The 20,961-nt window shown below is 46.6% G+C and overlaps 1 protein-coding gene across 1 annotated transcript in view; it reads left to right on the top strand.

The window, feature by feature from the left end:
• SRGAP2 (SLIT-ROBO Rho GTPase activating protein 2) overlaps positions 1–20,961 on the top strand; it is a 91,834-nt gene that overhangs the window by 55,731 nt on the left and 15,142 nt on the right. Inside the window, exons 7-15 of the mRNA XM_027695038.1 lie at positions 3,430–3,514; positions 6,231–6,258; positions 7,988–8,018; positions 8,711–8,771; positions 11,064–11,141; positions 12,940–13,074; positions 14,356–14,461; positions 15,240–15,464; positions 18,997–19,076. Of these exons, the coding sequence (XP_027550839.1) occupies positions 3,430–3,514; positions 6,231–6,258; positions 7,988–8,018; positions 8,711–8,771; positions 11,064–11,141; positions 12,940–13,074; positions 14,356–14,461; positions 15,240–15,464; positions 18,997–19,076 (829 nt within the window). The remainder of the gene's footprint in view (positions 1–3,429; positions 3,515–6,230; positions 6,259–7,987; positions 8,019–8,710; positions 8,772–11,063; positions 11,142–12,939; positions 13,075–14,355; positions 14,462–15,239; positions 15,465–18,996; positions 19,077–20,961) is intronic.

The following is a 20,961-nucleotide window of genomic DNA, read 5'->3' as shown; positions in this document are numbered from 1 at the left end:
GGGATGAAAACAAAGTGCAGAGCAGAACTGAGCTTTAAATCCCCTTTTACCTTCTGATGTGCTAAAATGCTGAGGGATATGAACTGTAAGCAAAACACTGATTTAAAAGAGTATTCCATATTAATGTAACTCAAGCTGGAAATTCCACGTAGTGCATTCCTGGCTGGGCAGAACTCTGGGGTAAATAGAGTGATGGGAATTTAATTGAAGATACTCACTGTAGCATCTCCACGCTGGAATAATCTGTGTTTCCACTAGAGGCACATCCCTGCACGCTGATGGATGTGTTGTTGGGCTTTGAAGGAAGATTTGTATTCAGAATAGGGGCTTAAAACTTCCCTGTGTGAGTGGAAAGCAGAGGAATGATTGACTTAGCACTGAGCTGATGCAGGTGGCTGAAGCAGGGAAGCAGCAGCGACTTCAGGGAGCCGAAATCCAGGGATGTGACTGCTGCTGCCATGGATACAGCCCTGCTTCCTGGAATTGGAGCTGTCAGAGCTGCTAATCATAACACAGCTGGCACTCGGCCCCACCTGAGGAGTGGAGAGGGGATGAATGATTTAATTCTCTTACCTCTAAACCGGGGTAATTTTAGTCCTCGGGACGAAATGTTATTTTTTTTTTTTTCCTCCGCAAAGATGAAGAGCCAGAACAATGCTCATTCTGTGAAGTGCTTTAGAATTAATGTGAGTTTATTATTAGCAAACCCTTAAGCCACGGGTCTGAAGTGGGATGTGAAGCCTCCCTGCTAATGAGTCCTGCAGCAGCATCACACTGGGTGTGTCAGTGGGACATTGGGCCCTTGGTCAGTCAGATCCAATTCCCCCCCTCCTGCAAATGCCTGGGTTGAAGTTGTTCTTGGAGGGTGTAGAGAGAGGATAAAACTGCTGAGCTTTCTGTGTTGGAGGCAGATCAGGATGTGGGACAGTGGCAGAAATGGGTTTTCTCTATAGCCAGGGTAAGGTTGGTTTGCATTTCACTTCTTCCCCTGTCCTACCTGACAACTGGTTCTCCCTGGGAAAATCCTGCAGTGAGTTTGGGCTTGAGGTGTCCAAGTTGCTTGGTTTTCTGGGTGCAAAATGCTCCCCAACTCTGACTGAGAACAAATCTTCACCTCTTAATTGTCACAGTGCAGAAATAATGTGACCTGAGGATGTTTCTGCTGCTTTGTTCTGATTGCACTAAGTGTGACTCCAGCTGTGCTCTGCCAGGAATGGAATCCTTAGGAGTTCTCCTGTAGCTTGATTATTGTTTTTTGTCTGTTTTTATTATGCCAAAAATCCGGTGCTAATGCATCTTTGTAATTCATTGAACAAAGTCCGAAGCCTTATTTTAAAATTATGGGGGTTTTTTATAAGCATCCTTGCAACAGGCAGAGTACAGAATGTCAGGCACGAGGAAACAGGGATAAAATCTCCTGAGATACTGCACTGAATAGGAACCTTCTCTTTTTCTCCTTTTAAAACATTCCCTGGTACAATCCCAGGCAGGTGATGTTCTTAACATGACCTGAGCCAGAGCACTGGGAGTCCCAGCGCTGTGTCTCTGCCCTGCTCTGCCTGCAGCCACCTTAGGCTGAGCTTAAGTGCTTAGATCTGCTTCAAAGGGGGGATTAATTTTGCCAAATCAAGTTGATCTGCTGATCTTTAAGCTTCTGTTTGAGCTGAGCCTCTTCCAGCCCTTCCTCTCCCTTCACCCGCCCGTGACTCTGAGACCTCCCAAACCAGATTTATCCTCAACCCCCTCCCCACCTCAGATTCTCTGGTTATTTTTGCAGCTTTAAGTGTTTTCTTCTGTCAAGATTTGATGTAAAATTTTTAACTGAGCAAAATATATAGTTAGGGCTTGGTCCTACGGGGTAATTCCAAAAGCAATGTGATTAATTTTTTGTCACAGTGATCACACTTCCTGTTTTCTTCTAAAACAACAGCAGAAAAATTGAAGTGTTAATATAGGAAGCAGGAAATGCTGAGACTCTCCAAAGGGACTTAATTCTTGTGAAATGTTTCTTCCAATGTTGTCAAGCAAAGGGACATAAAACACAGGCTTTTGGCAGTTAATTAAAGCCATTTTTGTTTGTTGTGTCAGTGCACAGCACGGCTGGAGACCCCTCAGGGGAAACTTCGTTAGTTCCTGGAAGGTTTTCCCTTACCCTCAGTACTGCCACGGTGTATATATATATATTTCTTTATTTATTTATGTATATATTTCTTCTTGATCCTTTACATCCTGCACAGAGACTGCTGTTGTGACCTACAAAGGACAAGCAGGGGCCAGGCACTCTCATGGCTAAAAATACTCTTTTTTACCTTAAATATTTGCAGTCTAATTTGGCAATCCTAGTCCAGAACTGGGAGAAAGTGGAGAGAATTGGGAAGAGCCAATGGAAGTGTCCAGGGCCAGGTTGGACAGGGATTGCAACAACTTGGTCTAGTGGAAGGTGTCCCTGCCCATGGCAGGGGGTGGAACTGGGTGATCTTTAAAGTCCCTTCCAGCCCAAACCATTTGAGGATTTAATGATAAGAAGGAGAACATTTCATTATTAAATGACAATCCTCTCTTTGTGTTGATTTTGCTGGCTGAATTTTTAAAATATCACGGAATGGTTTTAGAATCCCGTGATTCTAAAGAATGGCCTGTGATATTGGAAGAATTATGTGCTATTTGTGTTTTTTCTCAGTGTATATATGTCCCGGTTCCAACATGGACAGCTACTGTATTTTATGTGCTGCAGCTCAGTGAAGATAAATAAAAACTGCTCTGAACTGCAAAAATAAGAGATGAAAGACCTGCGAAAAACCAGCATTTGCAGAGCTGTGAAAAATCAGGAAGCAGTGGGAAAAAAAAACCCTGTGTGATTGTATAATATTTCACCAAGAGAGTAGATCTGAACTTAAATAATACCTTTATTTGTTTTGTCCCGTGGCCCCCCTGCAACCCTGTGCATCATCCAGGGTGGAGGCAGCCCCAGCATTTGACAAGTAAAGTGGGGTGAGGGAGGTTAAGTGAGAGAATAAGCACAGTAGCAGCCTTTTAGTTGGTTAGAACAGATTGCTCATTCAGCTGCATTTCCATTCCCCCCCTGGCTGCAGAGGGATGGGTGACAGCTCCTCTGATGGCTTCAAACATGCCAAACATTCAGCTGATTCCACGGGGGAACAATGGGAATTGCGCTGCAGACAGAGGATCACACAGGCGTTAAGGTTGGGAAAAAAAGACCTCCAAGATCAAGTCCAGCCTTTGTTGGACTGGAAAGATGGATGGGCTGAACTTCAGACTTGCCCAGAGAGATAAACCAGGACTTAACTCGTCCTTTAACTGTGAATTTCAGTGTCAACTTGTGTTCAGAATCAAGGGACATGAAGGTGCAATAAAAAAGATGTGAATTGTCTACTCATGATCCTTTTTTTTTCCCCCCCACCTTCCCAGAAAATGAAGGAGTACCTGGAAGGCAGGAACCTGATAACGAAGCTCCAAGCCAAGCATGACCTTCTCCAGAAGACCCTGGGAGAAAGTGAGTCTGGGACCCCCCTCCCTGCTCCCAGCCAGGCTGTTGCACTTATTGCATTAGTCAGCTGAGTGTGCCAGCCCTGGGTTAGTGCTGCAAAGTGGCCACACTCATGTTTTATGAATTTATTTCCCCTGATCTGTGTGATGGAGCAGCCCAGTGACCTGCGTGGCTGCTTGATTAATGGTGAACGCAAGGTGCTTAATGAATCACTAAAGTGCCTCACTGATGGTTGCAGCCAAGCGTGTGCCCCCTCCTCCATTCTCTCCCCATTCACACACCTCCTGCTCATCACTTAATGATCTGCACCGGGGCAAACCTTGGGATTTACAGTTTGCTGATGAAGTTGAGAAGTACTGACAGCCTGGTCTGAAGTTTCACTTCCGTGGTGGTTTTGCTGCTTCTCACCTCTGGGAGTTCAAACCAAACCCCAGTGTACGTGAGCCTGGGCTCTTATTGGGAGAATAACAAGCAAATTTCAGAGCATTTAAAATATGTTGCCTGTCAAGGGGCAGCAGCCAGAACTGAATATGCATTTGCTGTTGGTGTCAGAACAAAGGAAGATTTCTTTCCCTTCATGGTATGGGCAAATCCCGTTGGCCAAAAACACTTAAACTATGCATCCAAGTTTCCATAGAAACCTGACTGCCTTGTGTTTGCAGAGGAGAAGGTTTTAACAGTCTAAATGTCAGGTCAAAAAAAAAAATGGCTCAGCTCGTTGCTGGGTTCGTGTGCTGGAGCAGGGCTGGTGTTGTGATGTGTAACTGAGCTGGGCTCCCCACAGTTTATGGTGTGCAAATCTTGTGGATGAAAACTCAACCAGCATGTGGGCTTTGAAGTGCTTTGCTTTCAGTTTAAAAATGCACTATAAAACTAAAATACTTACTGCCACGGTAATTAAAGAGTTTCGTGTTTATCAGACCCAAACCACTGGAAGGCAAGAGAAGGATGTGCATTGGTTTGAGCTTTGCTGGTTGAAGTTGTTCATCTCTTCAGCTGTCCCAGAGAAGGGGTGGGTGAAGCCAAAGTTCTGTGTCCTTAGGGTATTTTTTTTCTGCCTCTAAATATCTCCAAGGGACACCCGTGCTGCCCCTGTGACTAATCACATTCCTGGATCATAGCTGACCTCTGCATTCCAAGACCTCTTTCCTCTTAACCTGCCTGCCCCCTGAACCCAGCTCAAGCTGTGGTGGGAGGGAAAAGGAGAGGAAATTAAATGTGATTTCTGTATTGCTACGTAGATTTAAAGGCTGCTTCTGTTTTCTTCATTTGCTTTGCAAACCAGAACTTTCTTAGTGTCTCTGTGAAGGGACCCAAAGAGTGTCAGGGGGAGATCCAGCAGCCCCTGAAAAAAAATCCTTCTGTCATCTGTGAGATCAAAAGGAGCTGAGAAAGGGAGGTGCATCTCATGTCCAAAACCACATGAGCAGGTTAATGGGACAAACTGGGGACTGTGCCTAGACTTACCCATAAAATGTCACTTAATTGGGAAATGGGCAAATAAAAATCCCTTTCACACGTCCCCAGAGCACGTTTAGAAGCTTTACTGAAAAAAAAATGTTCCTCCAGCTGCGTGTCTTCAGTGCCTGGAAAATTCAGGGGTTTGTTGTAATTTTTATTCTTCTTTGCCCCCATCCTCAGGTGACATTTATTAGTTGTCGTGCAAATTGCCTTAATCTAAAGATGACAAGTTCCAGCAATAAAAATAGCAGCAGTTTTCCTATCTCCAAGTAATTATGTCCCTGCCTACTGTACACATTTGTCACCCTAATGCAGGAGCCCCTTGATGTTGCCACAGCCGTGTAATTTCTATATATATGAATATTCTATGATGAAAACGGGACAGATGGCTGGAAATTCTGCTTCAGAATAACATTTTCATGTAAATTATGCACTGTTTTGGCTTTAAGTGGGGAGAGAGAAGTGGCTATCAAGATGTGTTCAGCTAATTGTCAGCCATCAGCAATTAGCTGTTTCCCTCCTTGGTTCTTCCATCTCCCCAGGAGCAGGAAGACAACTGGAGGGAAGGTGGATTTTCAGCTGTTGGGAATCAGTGTGGTTTCACTGCTGATAATCTAGACCAGCAAAGGATCTGGCCTGTGCAATTCCCAGCAGCACATCTTCGTTTTCCTCCTTGTTGTGATGTTTTAGATGATGCTGCATTAGCAAGTCCTGAGCCTTGGCTGCTTCCTTGCAAACTCACTGCAAGTTAATGGAATGTTTTTATAAATATGTTTGTGGAAAATACCATTAAACTGTCTGTCTCTCAAAATAGCTTAATGCCAGCACGTTCAGTCTGTGGACTAACAAATCTGGGAATGTTTTCAGTCTTCCTGAGGGGCTTTGTAAAGCAGGATCTCTTGCCCCACCAATTCCCCCTGGGAAGTGGGAGGGAGGGAGAGGTTGACAAGCCCAGTTTTTTGGGCAGAAATCAACAATTAGAATGCACAGGGAGCTGGTTTTCAAGAAGAATCCTTTGCAGAGACAGAGTCACTGGACAGCTGTGTCTCCTGGCCAGAGCTGTGCCAGCAGGGATGGGCTTTGGTGGTGTCCCCAGCAATGCTCCTGGGGGAGATCAGCCACTGTCCAGCTCCCAGAGCTGCCCCCTCTGTCACCAGTGGTTCCTCTCCTCCATCTCCTTCCCAAACTGGCTTTGCAGAGGTATTGAAAGCATTTTCTCATTCCTCTCTCCTAATGCTGGATTTCTTTGTCTTCCTCACAGGTCAGCGGACTGACTGCGCCCTAGCCAGGTAGGTGTGGCTCAGGGAATTATATTTTTAAGGAAAATCTGATGCAAATTGATCATTCTAGTTCAGTGACCAGCCCAGGATGTGCATCTGGTAGAAAATTATATCATACAGTCGAATCCCAGGACGGTTTGTGTTGGAAGGGACCTTAAAGATCATCTCATTCCATGTCCTGCCATGGGCAAGGACACCTCCTACTATCCCAGGTTACTCCAAGCCCTCTCCAGCCTTGAACAATTCCAGGGATGGGACATGGATTGAGCCAGCACAGAAGCAAATTCCTCTTCTTGCCCCGGTGCATTTAGTGCAGAACAATTGTGAGAACCCAGAGAATATTTTTGAGACGAAGATTTTTACAACCAAATTTCTGTTTCTTTAAGAGAGTTGGGCCCAGGGAGTCTTCAGGGGTTTATCCACATGGTTGGTGCCTGGAGTTGAGTAACATAAATTGGGAAACCCTTTATCCCCTTGACACTCTGCTGTGCCACGGAGCTGAATCCAACAGCACGGAGATGGTGGAGAATTAACTTTTCATTTGTAATTAGGACCAATTGCAGAACCATAACCAAGCTTCTGATGGGCTTTTTGTAAAACATAACAAATCTCCATCCCCAAATTGATGGATTCAGGGGGCTCTGCTGGGCATGAGGAGCTGGAGCAGGGGCTGTGCATCATCCTGCCTCGTTAACAAAAGGAAGGTGATTACTACCAGTGTGGAGCCATTACTACTGTTCACATTCCTCACAGCAAAGCAAAGCTGACAGGTCCTAATTAGACCCTGACATCTGTAATAATAAAATATTATTCATCATGAAACAATTTTAAATATCAAAGAACCATTCCTGCTAATAGTTTCAAATGGGCCTTGTTGTCTGTGACAGCCCGTGGAATCTGATTTTTATTTTTTTTTTTATTTTTCGTTCAGTGTTTTTGATTCTTTTATAGAAGGAATTTCCCTCAAATTAACACATTGCACAGTCTTTTTAAAAATCACACTTCTGATCCTCTTATTTATAATTCAGCAGCCATCTGCCCTGGCAGGGAATTGGCTGGAATGATCCATTAGGGCCTCTCTGCTATTATCTCTCTCGCTTCATTTTTACAAGAAACTAAAGGAATTTTAAACCCCAGTAATAAATTTTGAGGGGGGAGAAAATCCTGGCAAAGCAAGGCTTTTTCCCCTTTTTTTTTTCTACCATTAATGTCCCCCAACATCAATAAATGAGAGCAGACAGAAGAGGCTTAGCCTGGCTGGTGCGTGCCGGTGTTGGAGGGGGTTTGTGTTATTTATTTATTTGAAATCTTATCAAAACTGCAATAAAGTCTCCGCAGTGGCAGCTGTTAAAAGCACAGTGGGAACCAGGCTGCTCCCACCTGCTCTTCCAGGGAGCAGCTCAGTGCAATTTATATCAAACTTCATCTTCTCCGAGGAGCTCTGTGCCACAGAATCCCGGATGGTTGGAATTAAAACGTCAAGGGCAATCTTTTGTCGGAGCTCCCTGGCGGCTGTTTCGGGTTTTTTTAGTGATTTAAAGTCGCTTAAAATCTTCCTGGAGTTCCATAAATCGAACAAGACCCTCGTCGTTGGGATTGACTTGGATATCTGGCTCCTTCCCTGCTCCCGGGTGGTTGGGAATGTGAAAGGAATGAGCCGGTGATGGTGGGGGATTATCCTGATTGTTGTGTTCTGTTTTTCCCTCCTGCACCCCCCTGGGTGGTTCTGACCCATCAGTGGCAGGCGCAGCTCCACCGTGAGGAAGCAGGTAATTAATGTTTCCTTCAGTAACGAAGCAGGGCTCTGGGGGGGGGTGTTGGTGGAAAACAAATGTTTTCATCCCTCTCTCTCTTCCATGGACCTTTTCAGCCTTGTCCAGGTGGTGTCTGCACGTTCAGTGGCTGAAATCACTCAAAGCCTCGTTCATTTTCCCTGATAGAATATAAAATTAATTTTACTCCCCGTTCTGACAGACCTGGAACCAAAAACACCAAACAGCCCCGAGCTGTTTGGACAGCCATGGTTTATGGGATTCGTGCTGTTGTCTCTTTGTCCCCATTCTCTTTATTTTCCCTGGAATCCCACTGCAATGCCATTAAACCTGTAACTGCTCACTTGTTGTGCCTTCATGTAATAAAGACTTACAGGGGCAGGCTTTGTGTCCCTGGCTGGGGGGATAATCTGTTGCTTTTTGGTACCCAGTGAGCTCAAATGTGTTTCTTTGAGATAGGCAAAACTCAGAATTATCTCTTGTTGATACTGTGAAGTTAAAATTTGGCTTGGAGTTTCAGTTCACCCAGCCTGTCTTGGGGTGCTTATTTGTAGTTTTTAGGATCTTGGAAATCATATAACAGAGAGCCAGTTGTGGTGTCAGTGTGCAGAGTCAAACCTTTCTTAGTTTTTACTCTTTTTCTTTCTTCTTTTACCATCTGACTGCTCTTTAAATGTCTCTTTGGGCAGGATTCCTCCCAAGCCATTCCCTTGGTCGTGGAGAGCTGCATCCGATTCATCAGCAGACACGGTGAGTTTGGGGACTGAAGGTGTCCTGGGATATTCCTATAAAATGAAGGGATGTAGAAGCCTTATAAAAAAATGTTCAGAGCAGCTCAGGACGTGCTGCTTGTGCAGAGCAATCCCAGAGATTGCAACTTGAGGAAAATGGCTCTGACTCTCTGGCTGCATTGCTGGTTATTATGTGTACAATCACTTCTCTAAATAACTGACCTTGCAAATGTTGTTCTTCCCACAATATCCCTTTATTCCTTGCAAAAGAAGGTTCCCATCCACAGATACCACTCATTCCTCACCTCCACTCACCTCCCTTTGAGCCCTGAAGTGTGGCCTTCACCAAAAACAATCATCCCCTTCCCAGAGGAGGAGGAATACTCTGAGTATTTGAATGCAGGAGGTCAAGTGGGGAATTAATTGCCCACTTATTGCCACAGCGAGATGATTTATGCCTGTTTTGAAGGTTAACTTCACAGCCTTGAATGCTATACATTTATTGTAATTTGTTTTCATTTTTAATTGATATCATTTGTTAGTAGTGTGTGGAACAGCTGTTAATTAACAGATGTAGAAAGGGGTTGAATTTATCTTCATTACCCAAGATGCAGGGCCGGGTAGTAGGTCCTGTTTCATTTGCCTTGTTTCATCACCATTTTAGAAACTTATAATCTAGAGTCCCATTCTCATCATCACTTGGAAGATCATCTCAAGTGCTGTAATCCTTCTTTAAGGCCATACTTGGATATTTGGTGGGGAAAAAAAATCATTGAAACCACATTGCAGCAGGAACTGAGGCAGGATAAATCAGGGAGATGACACTTTTCAGACTCATATTGCTGGCTTAGCTTGGATTTTCCAAGAAACTCGATGTATTTCCGCACAGAATGTCAGGCCATGGTGTGAGGCACAGTTTGGAATTAGAAGGAATGTGTTTTATACAGCAAAGCCACGTGAGGCAGCAGAACTGGTGCGATTTCCTGACGCACTCACACGCAGGGATGGATTTGTTGGAGCTGGCCTGACATTTCCAAGTGTTTGGCTGTGTAGGTGTGGGATAAATGTGGTTTTCATTCTTTTTTTTCCTCTCCACACTGGGAATTGTTTCTTCCCTCTGTAGCTGTGGTGAGCCACACACTGCAATGGGATAAAACCCCTCGGAGGGGGGAGAGGGAGAGGCCACAGGTGCATCCAGGAGGGTTTATTATTGATGGCCATTATTATGGATTTGTGTGATGGGAAAGGGGCCATAGGAGGAGTGGCTGAGGTCCCTTGGCTTGTTCAGCTGGAGAAGAGGAGACTGAGGGGAGACTCATCAGGGATTGCAGCCCCTCATGAGGGGCAGCTCCAATCTCTGCTCCCTGTGAGCAGTGACAGAGCACAGCTGGAGCTGTGCCAGGGCAGGGTTATGTTGGATCTCAGGGAAAGGTTCTTCCCCCAGAGGGTGTCTGGGCACTGACCAGACTCCCCAGGGCAGTGGACACAGCCCCAAGGCTGCCAGAGCTCCAGGAGTGTTTGGACAACACTCTCAGGGACAGGGGGGGATTGTTGGGGTGTCTGTGCAGGGCCAGGAGTTGGACTGGATGATCCCTGTGGGTCCCTTCCAGCTCAGGCTGTTCCATGATTCTGTTATAAATAAAACAAAGACATTACAGCATTCCTGGTTTCAGAAAGTCCACAGTGGAAAGGCTGGAGGGAACAAGAGCTAATTTCTCTTGCTCATTTGATTTGTGGCAGTCGTTGCTCGTCGAACCAACAAAACTGTTATGATGGGAGTGTATTGGGATATCCCATATACTTGACAAAACAATGACATTCCTAATGCTCACTTTTTAGCAGGAATGTCTTTAAGCCTGTCCTAAGCCCGTGGGTCGTGCTGGGAGTAATTAAATGCTTCCGTTTCAAGTGGCTGATTTGCTCCGGGCCTTGGCGGAATTGCTCCTGCAAAATAAACGTTGTCCTCGTGGCATTGGCCATATTTTACTCCTGGCTGATACACCATTAGTTTATGACTTTCTCTGGGTTGTAAAATCCTTTGGGGATCCCCCCAGGATAAAAGATAACGTGGCTGTTATAGCCCAGTTACTGCAGTGGTTTAGGAAGAAGGGTTAATATTTGTTCTGTCTGTGCTGAGTTCTGGTTTTACATATTCTGTACATGCCTGGACAGAAGAGAGAAGTGGCTTTTAAATCAGCATCCTTCTGCCTCTGTTCTTGTCTTTCCTTTATTGTATGAGCTGTAGCTGCTGAAGGTGCCACCTTATCTAATCTATCTTATCTTGTTATCAGCATCTCTTGCTGTCTTACAGGTTTGCAGCATGAAGGAATATTCCGGGTGTCTGGGTCACAAGTTGAAGTGAATGACATAAAAAATGCATTTGAGAGAGGTAAGGAAGAACCATTCCAGTATCTCAGAAACTCTTGCCAAATGTATGCATTTCTTTAAATGCCCTGAAATGGCCTGTTTTGAATGCAACTCGCTCTATTTTATCCCTTTGATTTTTGTATATCCTAAATGAGTCTCCCAAACGCTTCCCTAGTGCTCATTAACCTTGAATTCTCAGTTGTTTGGTTTTATGCTTTGTACCTTGTAGAGTGTCTGTATAATAAATATTCTGAATTCAATCTTCTCTCATGTCTGATAGCTTATTGATCGTTTGTAACACTAAAGGACGAGGAGAATTTCATTATTAGGTGTAACTGCAATTTCCTCCCCTCTCCCCCCCAGCCCTTTCTGAATAGATTGGCTGCTAGAGGATGAAATTTTGTGTTTTCCACGTTGTTGAGGCACAGCTTGGCCACATTTATTTTAAATATCAGCGAGGGAGAGGATAAATTTCGAGGCGCCGTTAATTTGAAATAGCTTTTAATAGATTTGATTTTCTGTGGGAAAGAGCCATTCCTTACAAAGGCAGAGAGCAGTTGGGAGCCTCCTGACTCATCAGCTCCTTGCTGGGCTGTTCTCCCTGGCAGAGCAGGTTCAGAAGAGCTGCTTTTCAGGCAGTTCCTGCAGCTCATCTCCCCAGTCCTGCCTGGGTCACTGGGAACAACAGGCCTTGTGTTAATCCCCCGAATACATCACTCTGAAAGAACAGAGTCAGTGTGTTCCTGGGCTTGCTGGTGGGAGAGACAAGCAGTAATTAATTAAGCGTTGCAAGTTTATTCTGCTTTTGGGAAGAGAGATGTTTAGTGAACAGCATTTGTGAAATGTGGTGTGTGATGTCACCTGTCTTCACCTCCATGGATTAAAATCCTCGAGAACAGAGGAAGCAGAAATGTGTCATAGCAAGGAAAAGGCTTGATATCAGAATCAGTCCCTTTTTTATATAAAGAAATACCAATCAGCTTGGGAAAATAACCAAATAACCACTTGTTCCAGCGCTGACATGCAGAAGTAAAAAGGGATTTTTTTATTTTTTTTTTAGTTCATCTCACTTGTCTCTGTAAAGCAAATGATATACAGAACTGCCAAAGTTAACAATAACATTCCTGCATTTTATTACTTCATCCAGAGCCCTTGGTGGCAGTTAATATCAGGGATAATGCTCCAGTTTGGAGTGGCCCATTTATTATCCCGTGTGTTATTAAGATAATAGGCAAGCTTTGGTGATTTCAGTCACATAATGGATATATATAGCTTCAATTTGAGGATTGCCCCATCATTAAATCTAATTATGTCTGATAGGGAGTTTTCCCTAGGGGGCAACTCCTTAAGTGGGCATCTTTCCTTTGGTAATACAGACAAACTGTGGCATCTCTGCAGCAACAAATTATCCCAGAAATGTTCCCACCCCAGCTCCCCACGTCTGCATCCTGCTGAGCCAGGGCTGGGATGCTTCTTGTGCATCCCCTGCATCCACCTGAGCTGCAGTTGGGAGTTTTGCCTCGTGGAACATTTCACCTCCCTGGTGGGTGTGTGATGTTCCCACCCTTCCAAAATACCTGGAGTGTCACTATTGCTCCAGGACCTCCGGGGCCACACTGAAATCTGGCTGAGAGAAGCTGCCCCAGGTCTCCTGGGATTGCTGTCAGAGCTTCCCCATCTCTCTGCCTCGTGCTGGTTGTAGGTGGGATTAACATAAATCCTTTTCTCCTGCAGAGGTGCATCCTTCCAGTGTTCTGATGCTTTTCTCCAGTATTCTGATTTTATTTTTTCTTGCCTGCTTTTCTTTGCTTGTCACGAAGGGGAGGATCCCTTGGCTGGGGACCAGAATGACCACGACATGGATTCAATAGCAGGAGTCCTGAAGCTTTATTTTCGAGGGCTGGAGCACCCACTCTTCCCCAAGGATATCTTTCATGATCTGATTGCCTGTGTCAGTAAGTATATGAAGATCTGAAAAGAAATAGGGCTGATTTTTTTCTGATATCCCACTTTTCTTTCCTCCCTTCCCCTTTTTTTTCCTGACTCCAGAATAAGGGTTTTGTGGTTACTTTGGTTGTTCCACTGGCATCCTCTGTTAGGCAGCCTGGGCACTTACCTGGTCACAGCCATCCTTGCTCTGATCTGAATGAACAAGGAGATGGAAATGAGCAGATTTGAAGGTCTGTGTGATGGGTTTTTTGTGAGGCAGTGGCTTTGTGACGGGATTCTTTTAAAACAGAATAAAGCAAAACCCTTCACTCCTGTAAAATGATCTCTAAGATGTGTCACCAGGAGATGTCAGAAAGGCCCTGTCAGAGGCAGGGATCACCAGCAGGGCTTCCTGCCTTGTCTGCTTTCCCTGGATGTGCTGCCATGCTCCTGTGTGCTCTCCTTAGCTGACAAGGTACCACTTATATTCCTTTTAGCTTTGTAACCACCAGGGACCATCTTCTGACTCCTGTTAGAGAATATCAATCATCAGGGCAGTCACAGCCGAGCTTTTAAACATCTTTGGTGGTTTCTAAAGGTGGTTCTGGTAGGCAGAGAGTTGTTTGTGGGTTTTTCCTATGTGAAACAACCTCATCTGAAATGACCTGGCCCTTGCCACGTCCTCCAGAAAATTGAAGAATGATTCTATTGTCCAAGCAGAGGAATGGCCCTTGTGGTGGCAGCCTTTGAAGTGGAGCAGGAGATAACTACTGCTGAAATGGCTCGTGGTTCTCTGCTCCTGAGAAATGCATTTGCAGAGCCGAGTTCACATCATGGGGAAAAGTCAAATCCGCTTCCAAATAACTTCTCCCTTCTCAGATGATTTATGCTGCCCACTTATTTCTCAGCAGGCTGCTGCACACAGAAGCTTTTTGCCTCACCCTTTAACTATGTTAATTTTCCTTTTGAGCGTTACACAGTTTCTTTTTTAAAACACCCACCTTTCTAAGCAAGGCTTGAAGGAGCCATTGTGCCAGAACTATTGGAACAGATGACATCCAGGGCTCCCACGCTGGGAAGGAACTTGCAGTGAAGTTTCACGTGTTCAGGGACCTTCACTGTCAAAGGCTTTGCCAGCAGGTTCTGCAGCCTTTGCGTTCCCGTACCGGAGCATCCCGAAAAACGGGCAAAATTCCTTCCTCCTGCTGCTGCTCTGCTGCCCAAGGGAGCCATCACAGTGCCCTGGACCCAGTGGCAGGCTGTGGGTTTGGTGGGATGATGACTCTGGTGCTCTTTCTTCCTTTCAGCAATGGATAATTTACAGGAGAGAGCTCTGCACGTGCGGAAGGTGCTGCTGAACCTGCCGAAGACCACCCTGATTGTGATGAGATACCTCTTTGCATTCCTCAACCAGTGAGTGTCCTTGGGAGCACCAGGGCTCTGCTGCAGGACCTGCTGTAAACACAGAACCATTGAGGTTGGAGAAGACCTTAAAGATTATGGAGTCCAACCATTCCCCCAGCACTGCCATAACTGACCCGTGTCCCACATGGCTTTTAAATCCCTCCAGGGATGGGGACTCAAGATCATGGAATCACAGAATGGTTTGGGTTGGAGGGGACCTTAAAACCACAGGCAGGGACACCTTCCACTAGCCCAGGTTGCTCCAAGCCCCGTCCAACCTGGTCTTGGACACTTCCAGGGATGGGGCAGCCACAGCTTCTCTGGGCAACCTGTGCCAGGGCCTCCCCACCCTTCCAGGGAACAATTTCTTCCCAATATCCAGACTGAACCTACTCTCTTTCCATTTACATCCATGGCAGAGGGGATCTGTTGCTCTGATATTGAGTGTTGGGCTGCAAGTGGGCTCAGAACAGCAATAATAAAGGAATAAAGACAGAGATTAATGTGCTCCCCTTATAAAGTCAGCACTCAGTCCTTTTCACATAGTCTCGAGCTTTCAAGCTCCCTTGTGGTTTCTATTTAATTTCTCTGTAAATGCCATCAGTATCTCATTTTTTACCTGGATCCAGGGCATTCATGTCCCTGAATCAGCTAAAGCTCATCAGCTTTAGAGAGCAGAAAGCCCAAAGCAAACCTTCTGAGCTCAGCTGTGTGTTCTGCAGCAGAGGAGGATGATGATGATGTTTTCTGCTGTTCACCCTCCTTCCCACTTGTGTTTTTTTTGCAGTTTATCTCAGTTCAGTGAAGAAAACATGATGGATCCCTACAATTTAGCCATCTGCTTTGGGCCAACGCTGATGTCAGTGCCTGAAGGTCACGACCAAGTCTCTTGCCAGGCTCATGTCAATGAATTGATCAAAACCATCATCATCCAACATGAGAACATCTTCCCAGGCCCGAGGGAGCTGGAGGGTCCAGTCTATAGCAGAGGTGGAAGCACAGAGGATTACTGGTATGATGGGTACCACTGAGGAGGAGATGAATGGGTGGATGTTTATCTGTGGATTAGCATGTTACAGTCATGAGTTCTGCCTTCTCTAATTCAGGATTGCAGCATCTGGCCCAGCCTTTCAAAAATCTGTTTTATGGAAGAGAAGATGGCTCTGGGATCTCTGGAGAGCCATCGACTCAAAAGAAATAAGCTGGTATAAAGTAGCTATTCAGTTGTCAAACCCAGCTCACTTATCTTGAAGGGCAAGGTTGTGTAGGGATTTTCTTGGCTATTCTGGTTTGGTAGCTGCCAAAATCAATCTCTTTTTCAGTTGTTGTTTGGTTTTTTTCCTCTTCTTTTTTCTTTTTTTTTTTCCTCCTGCTTTTGCCTTTCCTTTCTGCCTTTGCTGCAGGCCCAGGGGTCACTGGCAGCTGAACCTCCAAGGCTGTGGCACTGGTATAGTTTTCAGGGCAGCGCTGCTTGGTGGGGGAGGAGAGAGGCAGGAATGCAAAATCACCATTTCCATGCAGCCCAAAAGCTCCAGAGGCCCGGCCTCGTGTTCAGTCTGAAGCCACATCTGGAAGCAATTCAGGCAGAGCGGCTCCTGTCATCTGGGGTGGAAGGTTGGGGAGTGGGGGAAGGAAAAGGAGGTGTTTTCTTTCCTACTGGCCAAGCTGATCTCTCCCTCTGAAGATGAGGAATGTTAAATTGTGTCCTGCTTCTCCCCCCCCGCTCCTTCTCTCCTTCGATGCCCCAGGAATGCAAATGATTATTTTCGTGTACTAAAATAAATACATTTTTTTAATGAAGTCGCTGTGGTGACAGAGCAAGCCTTGTTCCCCTGGCTTGTTTCAGAGTAGCTGTAGCTATCAGCTCACTCCTTGTACGTGTGGCAAGGAGAGGCTCCTCTCAACTAACTGCTGTGTGCAGAAGACTTGCCAAAACCTTTTGGAAATTCTCTTTAATTTCACCCTTCGCTCTGATGCTTTTAGCTGATGTTACACGTGAAAGAATTGTAAGGGGAAAAAAAAACCACCCCAACTTAGTAATATTTATGACCTTGAGGAAACACATCAGCTTTGACAGGAGGGAATAAAAATGTGCAGTGTTGAGTGCCCTCAGTTTGGGTGTCACTGCACAGGAGTGTGGGGGAGGCACAACAGCCTGGAAGGTGATATCAGCTTTAGGAAAGCATTTGGTTTTCCTTCCTTGCCCTTCTTAAGCACCCTGACCTGGGACCCTGTTAAGCAGAGAAAGGGGAGAAGCAAGCAGGGGAGGCTGCTGAAAGCCAGGAAGAAGCATCTGGTTCCCATTCCAGCTTTCTCATAGTCCTGGTATTTCCAGAGTTGTTCGTTGTCGCCCGTGGGCTCCTCACCCTGCAGGCAGCAGAGGGAATCCTTGGGGTTCAGCTGGTTCCTGCTGTGGCTGGGGCATCCTGGTGCCACTTCATGGGTCAAGCCCTCTGGGAGCTCCCAGAGGGTGTTTTGGTGTGGAATTGCTGGGGCTGAGCACCACGGCCCCTGCTCTGGGCTCCAGACCTGCACCCTGGCCTGGAGCTGGCAGAGCTGTGGAACAGCTTCCCCTGGGCACAGCAGGGTAGGGCAAGGTTCAGAGTTTGTCATCAGCTTTGAAATCCTGCCTGTGAGTCAAGCCTGGGCTGTGATGTGTCTGTCTGTCTGTCTGAGACTGCTCAGGGAGAGTCCAGGAGACCCACAAGTGAGGCCATGGGAATGGCAGGGAAGGAGAGTGTGGATGAATCATGGAATATCCTGAGTTGGGAGGGACCCGCAAGGATCATCCAGTCCAACCCCTGGTCCTGCACAGACACCCCGAAATCCCCCCCGTCCCTGAGAGTGTTGTCCAAACCCTCCTGGAGCTCTGGCAGCCTTGGTGCTGTGCCCACTGCCCTGGGGAGCCTGGTCAGTGCCCGACCACCCTCTGGGGGAAGAACCTTGTCCTGAGATCCAACCTGACCCTGCCCTGACACAGCTCCAAGTCCTGTCCCTGGTCACAGAGAGCTGAGATTGTTGCTGCCCCTCCACTGCCCCAAGTGACTCTGCTCTCACAGTGTTCCTCTGCCAGGATTTGTTGCTCTCACTTTGGGAGCCCTCAGGGTGAAACCCAGCAGCCCAGTGCTTCCCAGTGCAGCATCCCAGGGCTCTCACACCTCAGAGTGAGCAGTAAGGATGGTTTTTTTGGTGGAAAATGCTGCTGGAGGCTTGGAGAGGAGGAGGCACGTGGCCTTTGTGCAGCGTTTGGAGCTGTGTGCGACATGACTTCAGAGTCTGTGTGAAACCTTAGCCCTCAGTGCTGCCTTCCTTCCTCCTGGGGCCTCCATTTGGCTGCAGATTCTTCTCTAAACTTTATGAAGTAGCACAAAAGCTTTGCAAAGGATGGGAAAGGTTGATTCCAGAGGTGCTGGCTCAGGAGATGTTGGACAGCTTGGTGTCCTGTGGATTAAGCATAACGAGACACCAGAATTACTCAAACACTTTGCCCCTTCTCCTTTTTCTGTTTTTCTCCTCTTTTTAAAAGAGTGCAGAAGGGGGATTGCCAGGGGGGAGATCACTGTACATCCAGGGTCACTTATTTTAACCATTGCAAGACCAAAATGAGGGATGAAGTTATTCCTGTGTGAGGAGAATTAAAAATCACCTTTTAGGAGTTACGTTGTGAGAGGGCAGCAGACGAGTTTTCTTTAGCAACAGAGTCTGCTAAGATGAAGAGCAAGCACTATTTTTTTTATCCCTTTTTTTCCTCCTGAGAGGAGCAGGCAGGGCAGGCAGGCAGGGCTGCCAGCTGGCAGCAGCTCCACAGAGCTGCTTGGGAGAGGCAATGGATCCTCTTCCAGCTTCCTTTCTGCTCCTGTCCAGAGGGAACTGCTCGTGTAGCTTCTTACAAAAACATAACCTTTGGTTGCCACTTGTTGTCTATTGATCCTTCCAAAGCTTTTCTTCTTGCCAAACATAAGTGAGTCCTCTTGGTGGTTTAGGTGCTCTGGAATCTTTATTTACAGGCAATTAATCAGGCCACGGGAGTTGTTCAGTGAAATGAATGGAACAATTTAAAATGGTGATAAAAGGGATGGAGGGAGATGACAAACACAGACCTGGAAATATCATTATGAATCGAGAAATGATTTCCCCCAGGAAGTGGCAGCTTTCTCATCAGCCATCTAATGAGCTAATTAGAGCAGTGGAGAACAGAGCTGAGGGAATATAATCCTGGCATGGCAGAGAGGAGCTGGACCCAGCTTGCCCCTGCTGCCTGACTGCTTAGCACCTCCAGAGGTCCAGGTTGTAAGAGCTGAAGCTGGACTGCAGACAGCACACGAGAAGGGTAACCTGGATGTTTGGGTTGATTGATCAAATAAGAATTCAGCTTGATTTTCAGACACACTGGCTTCAGCACGTGCAGATGCACCGCAGAGCGTCGCAGTGGAGCCTAAATGTTGGCTCCCCACGTGGATGTTCCCAGTTATATCTGATGGCTGTGATGAGGAAACTCCATTTCCACCAGTGTAAAGCACTGTCCCTGTTTCCTTCTGTTGCAGTGAGAGTCCCCATGGAGAGAGAGCCTCCACAGAAGACTCGGTGCAGGACGTCACGGCCGAGCACCACACCAGTGATGATGGTATGCAAAACCTCTGAGCTGCTGGGATAACTGGTGCAGCCAGCCCTGGGGGAGGCAGGGAGGGAAGTGCCTTGGAATTGAAGTGTAAAGTCAGCTCCAGAGTGGGGTTTGAATCAGAACAGTCACTCGAAACATCACATTGGCAGCATTTGGTGTCAAGAAGTAAAAAGGTGTAGGGAGCTGTAGAAGTTACCTGAGTGTTTTGAAAGCATCCCTTCTTCTCAGGGGTTGTCTCTTCTTAGCAGCAGGCCTGGGCACACTCCAGGCTTGGGTTTGGAAGTCAGGGTGGAAGCACAGAGCCAAAGGCTGGATGTGTTTCATCATGCTCCCCCACTCCCTCTGCCTGTACCAGGCATTTCCCCTTTCTGTAGCTCTGGCAGGGGGGGTGTGAGTGCTCTGAGCCCCAGTGGTTCTGCTTTAAGGAAGGGAGCAAAACAAAGTCAAAACCTGTTTGTCTTCTACTCACAGCCAGGTTTTAGGGTAGGGAGTCCTGAGGGCCTCTCTCATTGATAATTTTTGGGTTTCCTTGGGGACCTCTGTGACATTTCTGGTCTGATCAGTGAAAAGAGGAGAGAACTTCACAGTATTTCCTAAGGGGAAGGTGACACTGCAGTTGTGAGTGCCTGTTGTTGATACTTCCCAAGCCTCACATCCTGTGAGCCCCATCCAGAGCAGAGGAAAGATTAAATTACTGGTGTGAAACAATGATGCCTGGAATACTGAGCAGCACAGAGAGCAGACTGACCCAACCAGCACAGAGTTTGATTTTGTTCTTGCATTTAGACCCTTTGCAATTGTGCGAGTTCTGTGATGGTTTTACTTGTGACCTCGGTTGTAAAGGTGGGAAATAGTTACCATTCCCTTCAAATCAGGTGTCATCCTTTTTTGAGCTGGTCAGGAATTTGCTCAGTAGCCCTGCCAGGTGCTCCTGTGCTCCCTCTCTGCTTCAGCAGTTGCCTAACAAACCCTTCCCAAGGCATCCCTGTGCTCCCACTGGTTTCATGGCTCGGTGATCTTAAAGGTCTTTTCCAACCTAAGTGGATCCTGTGATTCTCTGGTGTTCACACACCAGTGGTGAAGTAAAGGATGTTTAGAAATGCTGGGAAATCAGTTCTCCCTCAGCACAGTCAAGCACTGGCACAGTGATTCCTCACCAAGGCTGTTGGGAGGCAGCACAAAGCCTGTGGGAATGAAACATGAGCTTGCTCTCTGTCTTGAACAGAGTGTTCTGTCTGACAAGTGTTAGCTCTTAAAAATGCATGAAAATGTGTCCTTTTGGAGTTTGTATCTAAGAAAGAGCAATTTAATAGCTGTGAGGAAGGACAGGCCAACTCATCCCACATCTGCATAAAGCCTGGGGCTAAAGCCTGCAGGCTCCCACACTGGGGTGGGCACTGGGGCTGTTTCTGGAGGGGATTTTTAGGTCTCTTCTGTGACTGAAGGGGGGACAATAGTGAGAAATGAGCAGTTAGAGATGAGAGAAGGACACTGTTCTGCAGCCTCTGGAACTCGATCGCGTGGGGCCCCTGAGCAAGGTAAAACTGGGAGGTGTTTTGGATGGAGTTCTGCATCCTACATGGAATATTCCATAGGAAGCATTTGGGAGGGAGCCTTTGGCACTGAAGCAGAGGAGGGAGCTGGGGCTGTATCTCTTTGAGGGAGCTGCAGGGTCTGGTTAAGTGAGGAATCTCATGTCCCAACTGAGCTGTGCAGAGTCACACCTCGCTCATACCTGTCAGCAGTGCAGGTACAGCACCAGGACTCTGGGATGGATGTTCCTGGGTTTTTCTCCCTCCTTCAGTCTTTTAGATTCTTTAGCACTTGCTTCTTAAGCTCTTTTGTGAGCCTGGCACTAGTGTTCCCAAAGCAAAGCTGTCATCCCAGC

The sequence above is a fragment of the Neopelma chrysocephalum genome, unplaced genomic scaffold (genome assembly GCF_003984885.1).
Source record: "Neopelma chrysocephalum unplaced genomic scaffold, ASM398488v2 Primary Assembly neopelma1_100, whole genome shotgun sequence".
Classification (NCBI taxonomy): domain Eukaryota; kingdom Metazoa; phylum Chordata; class Aves; order Passeriformes; family Pipridae; genus Neopelma; species Neopelma chrysocephalum.
Note: the sequence above shows the minus strand (reverse complement) of the source record. Positions and strands in the feature narration are given on the sequence as shown.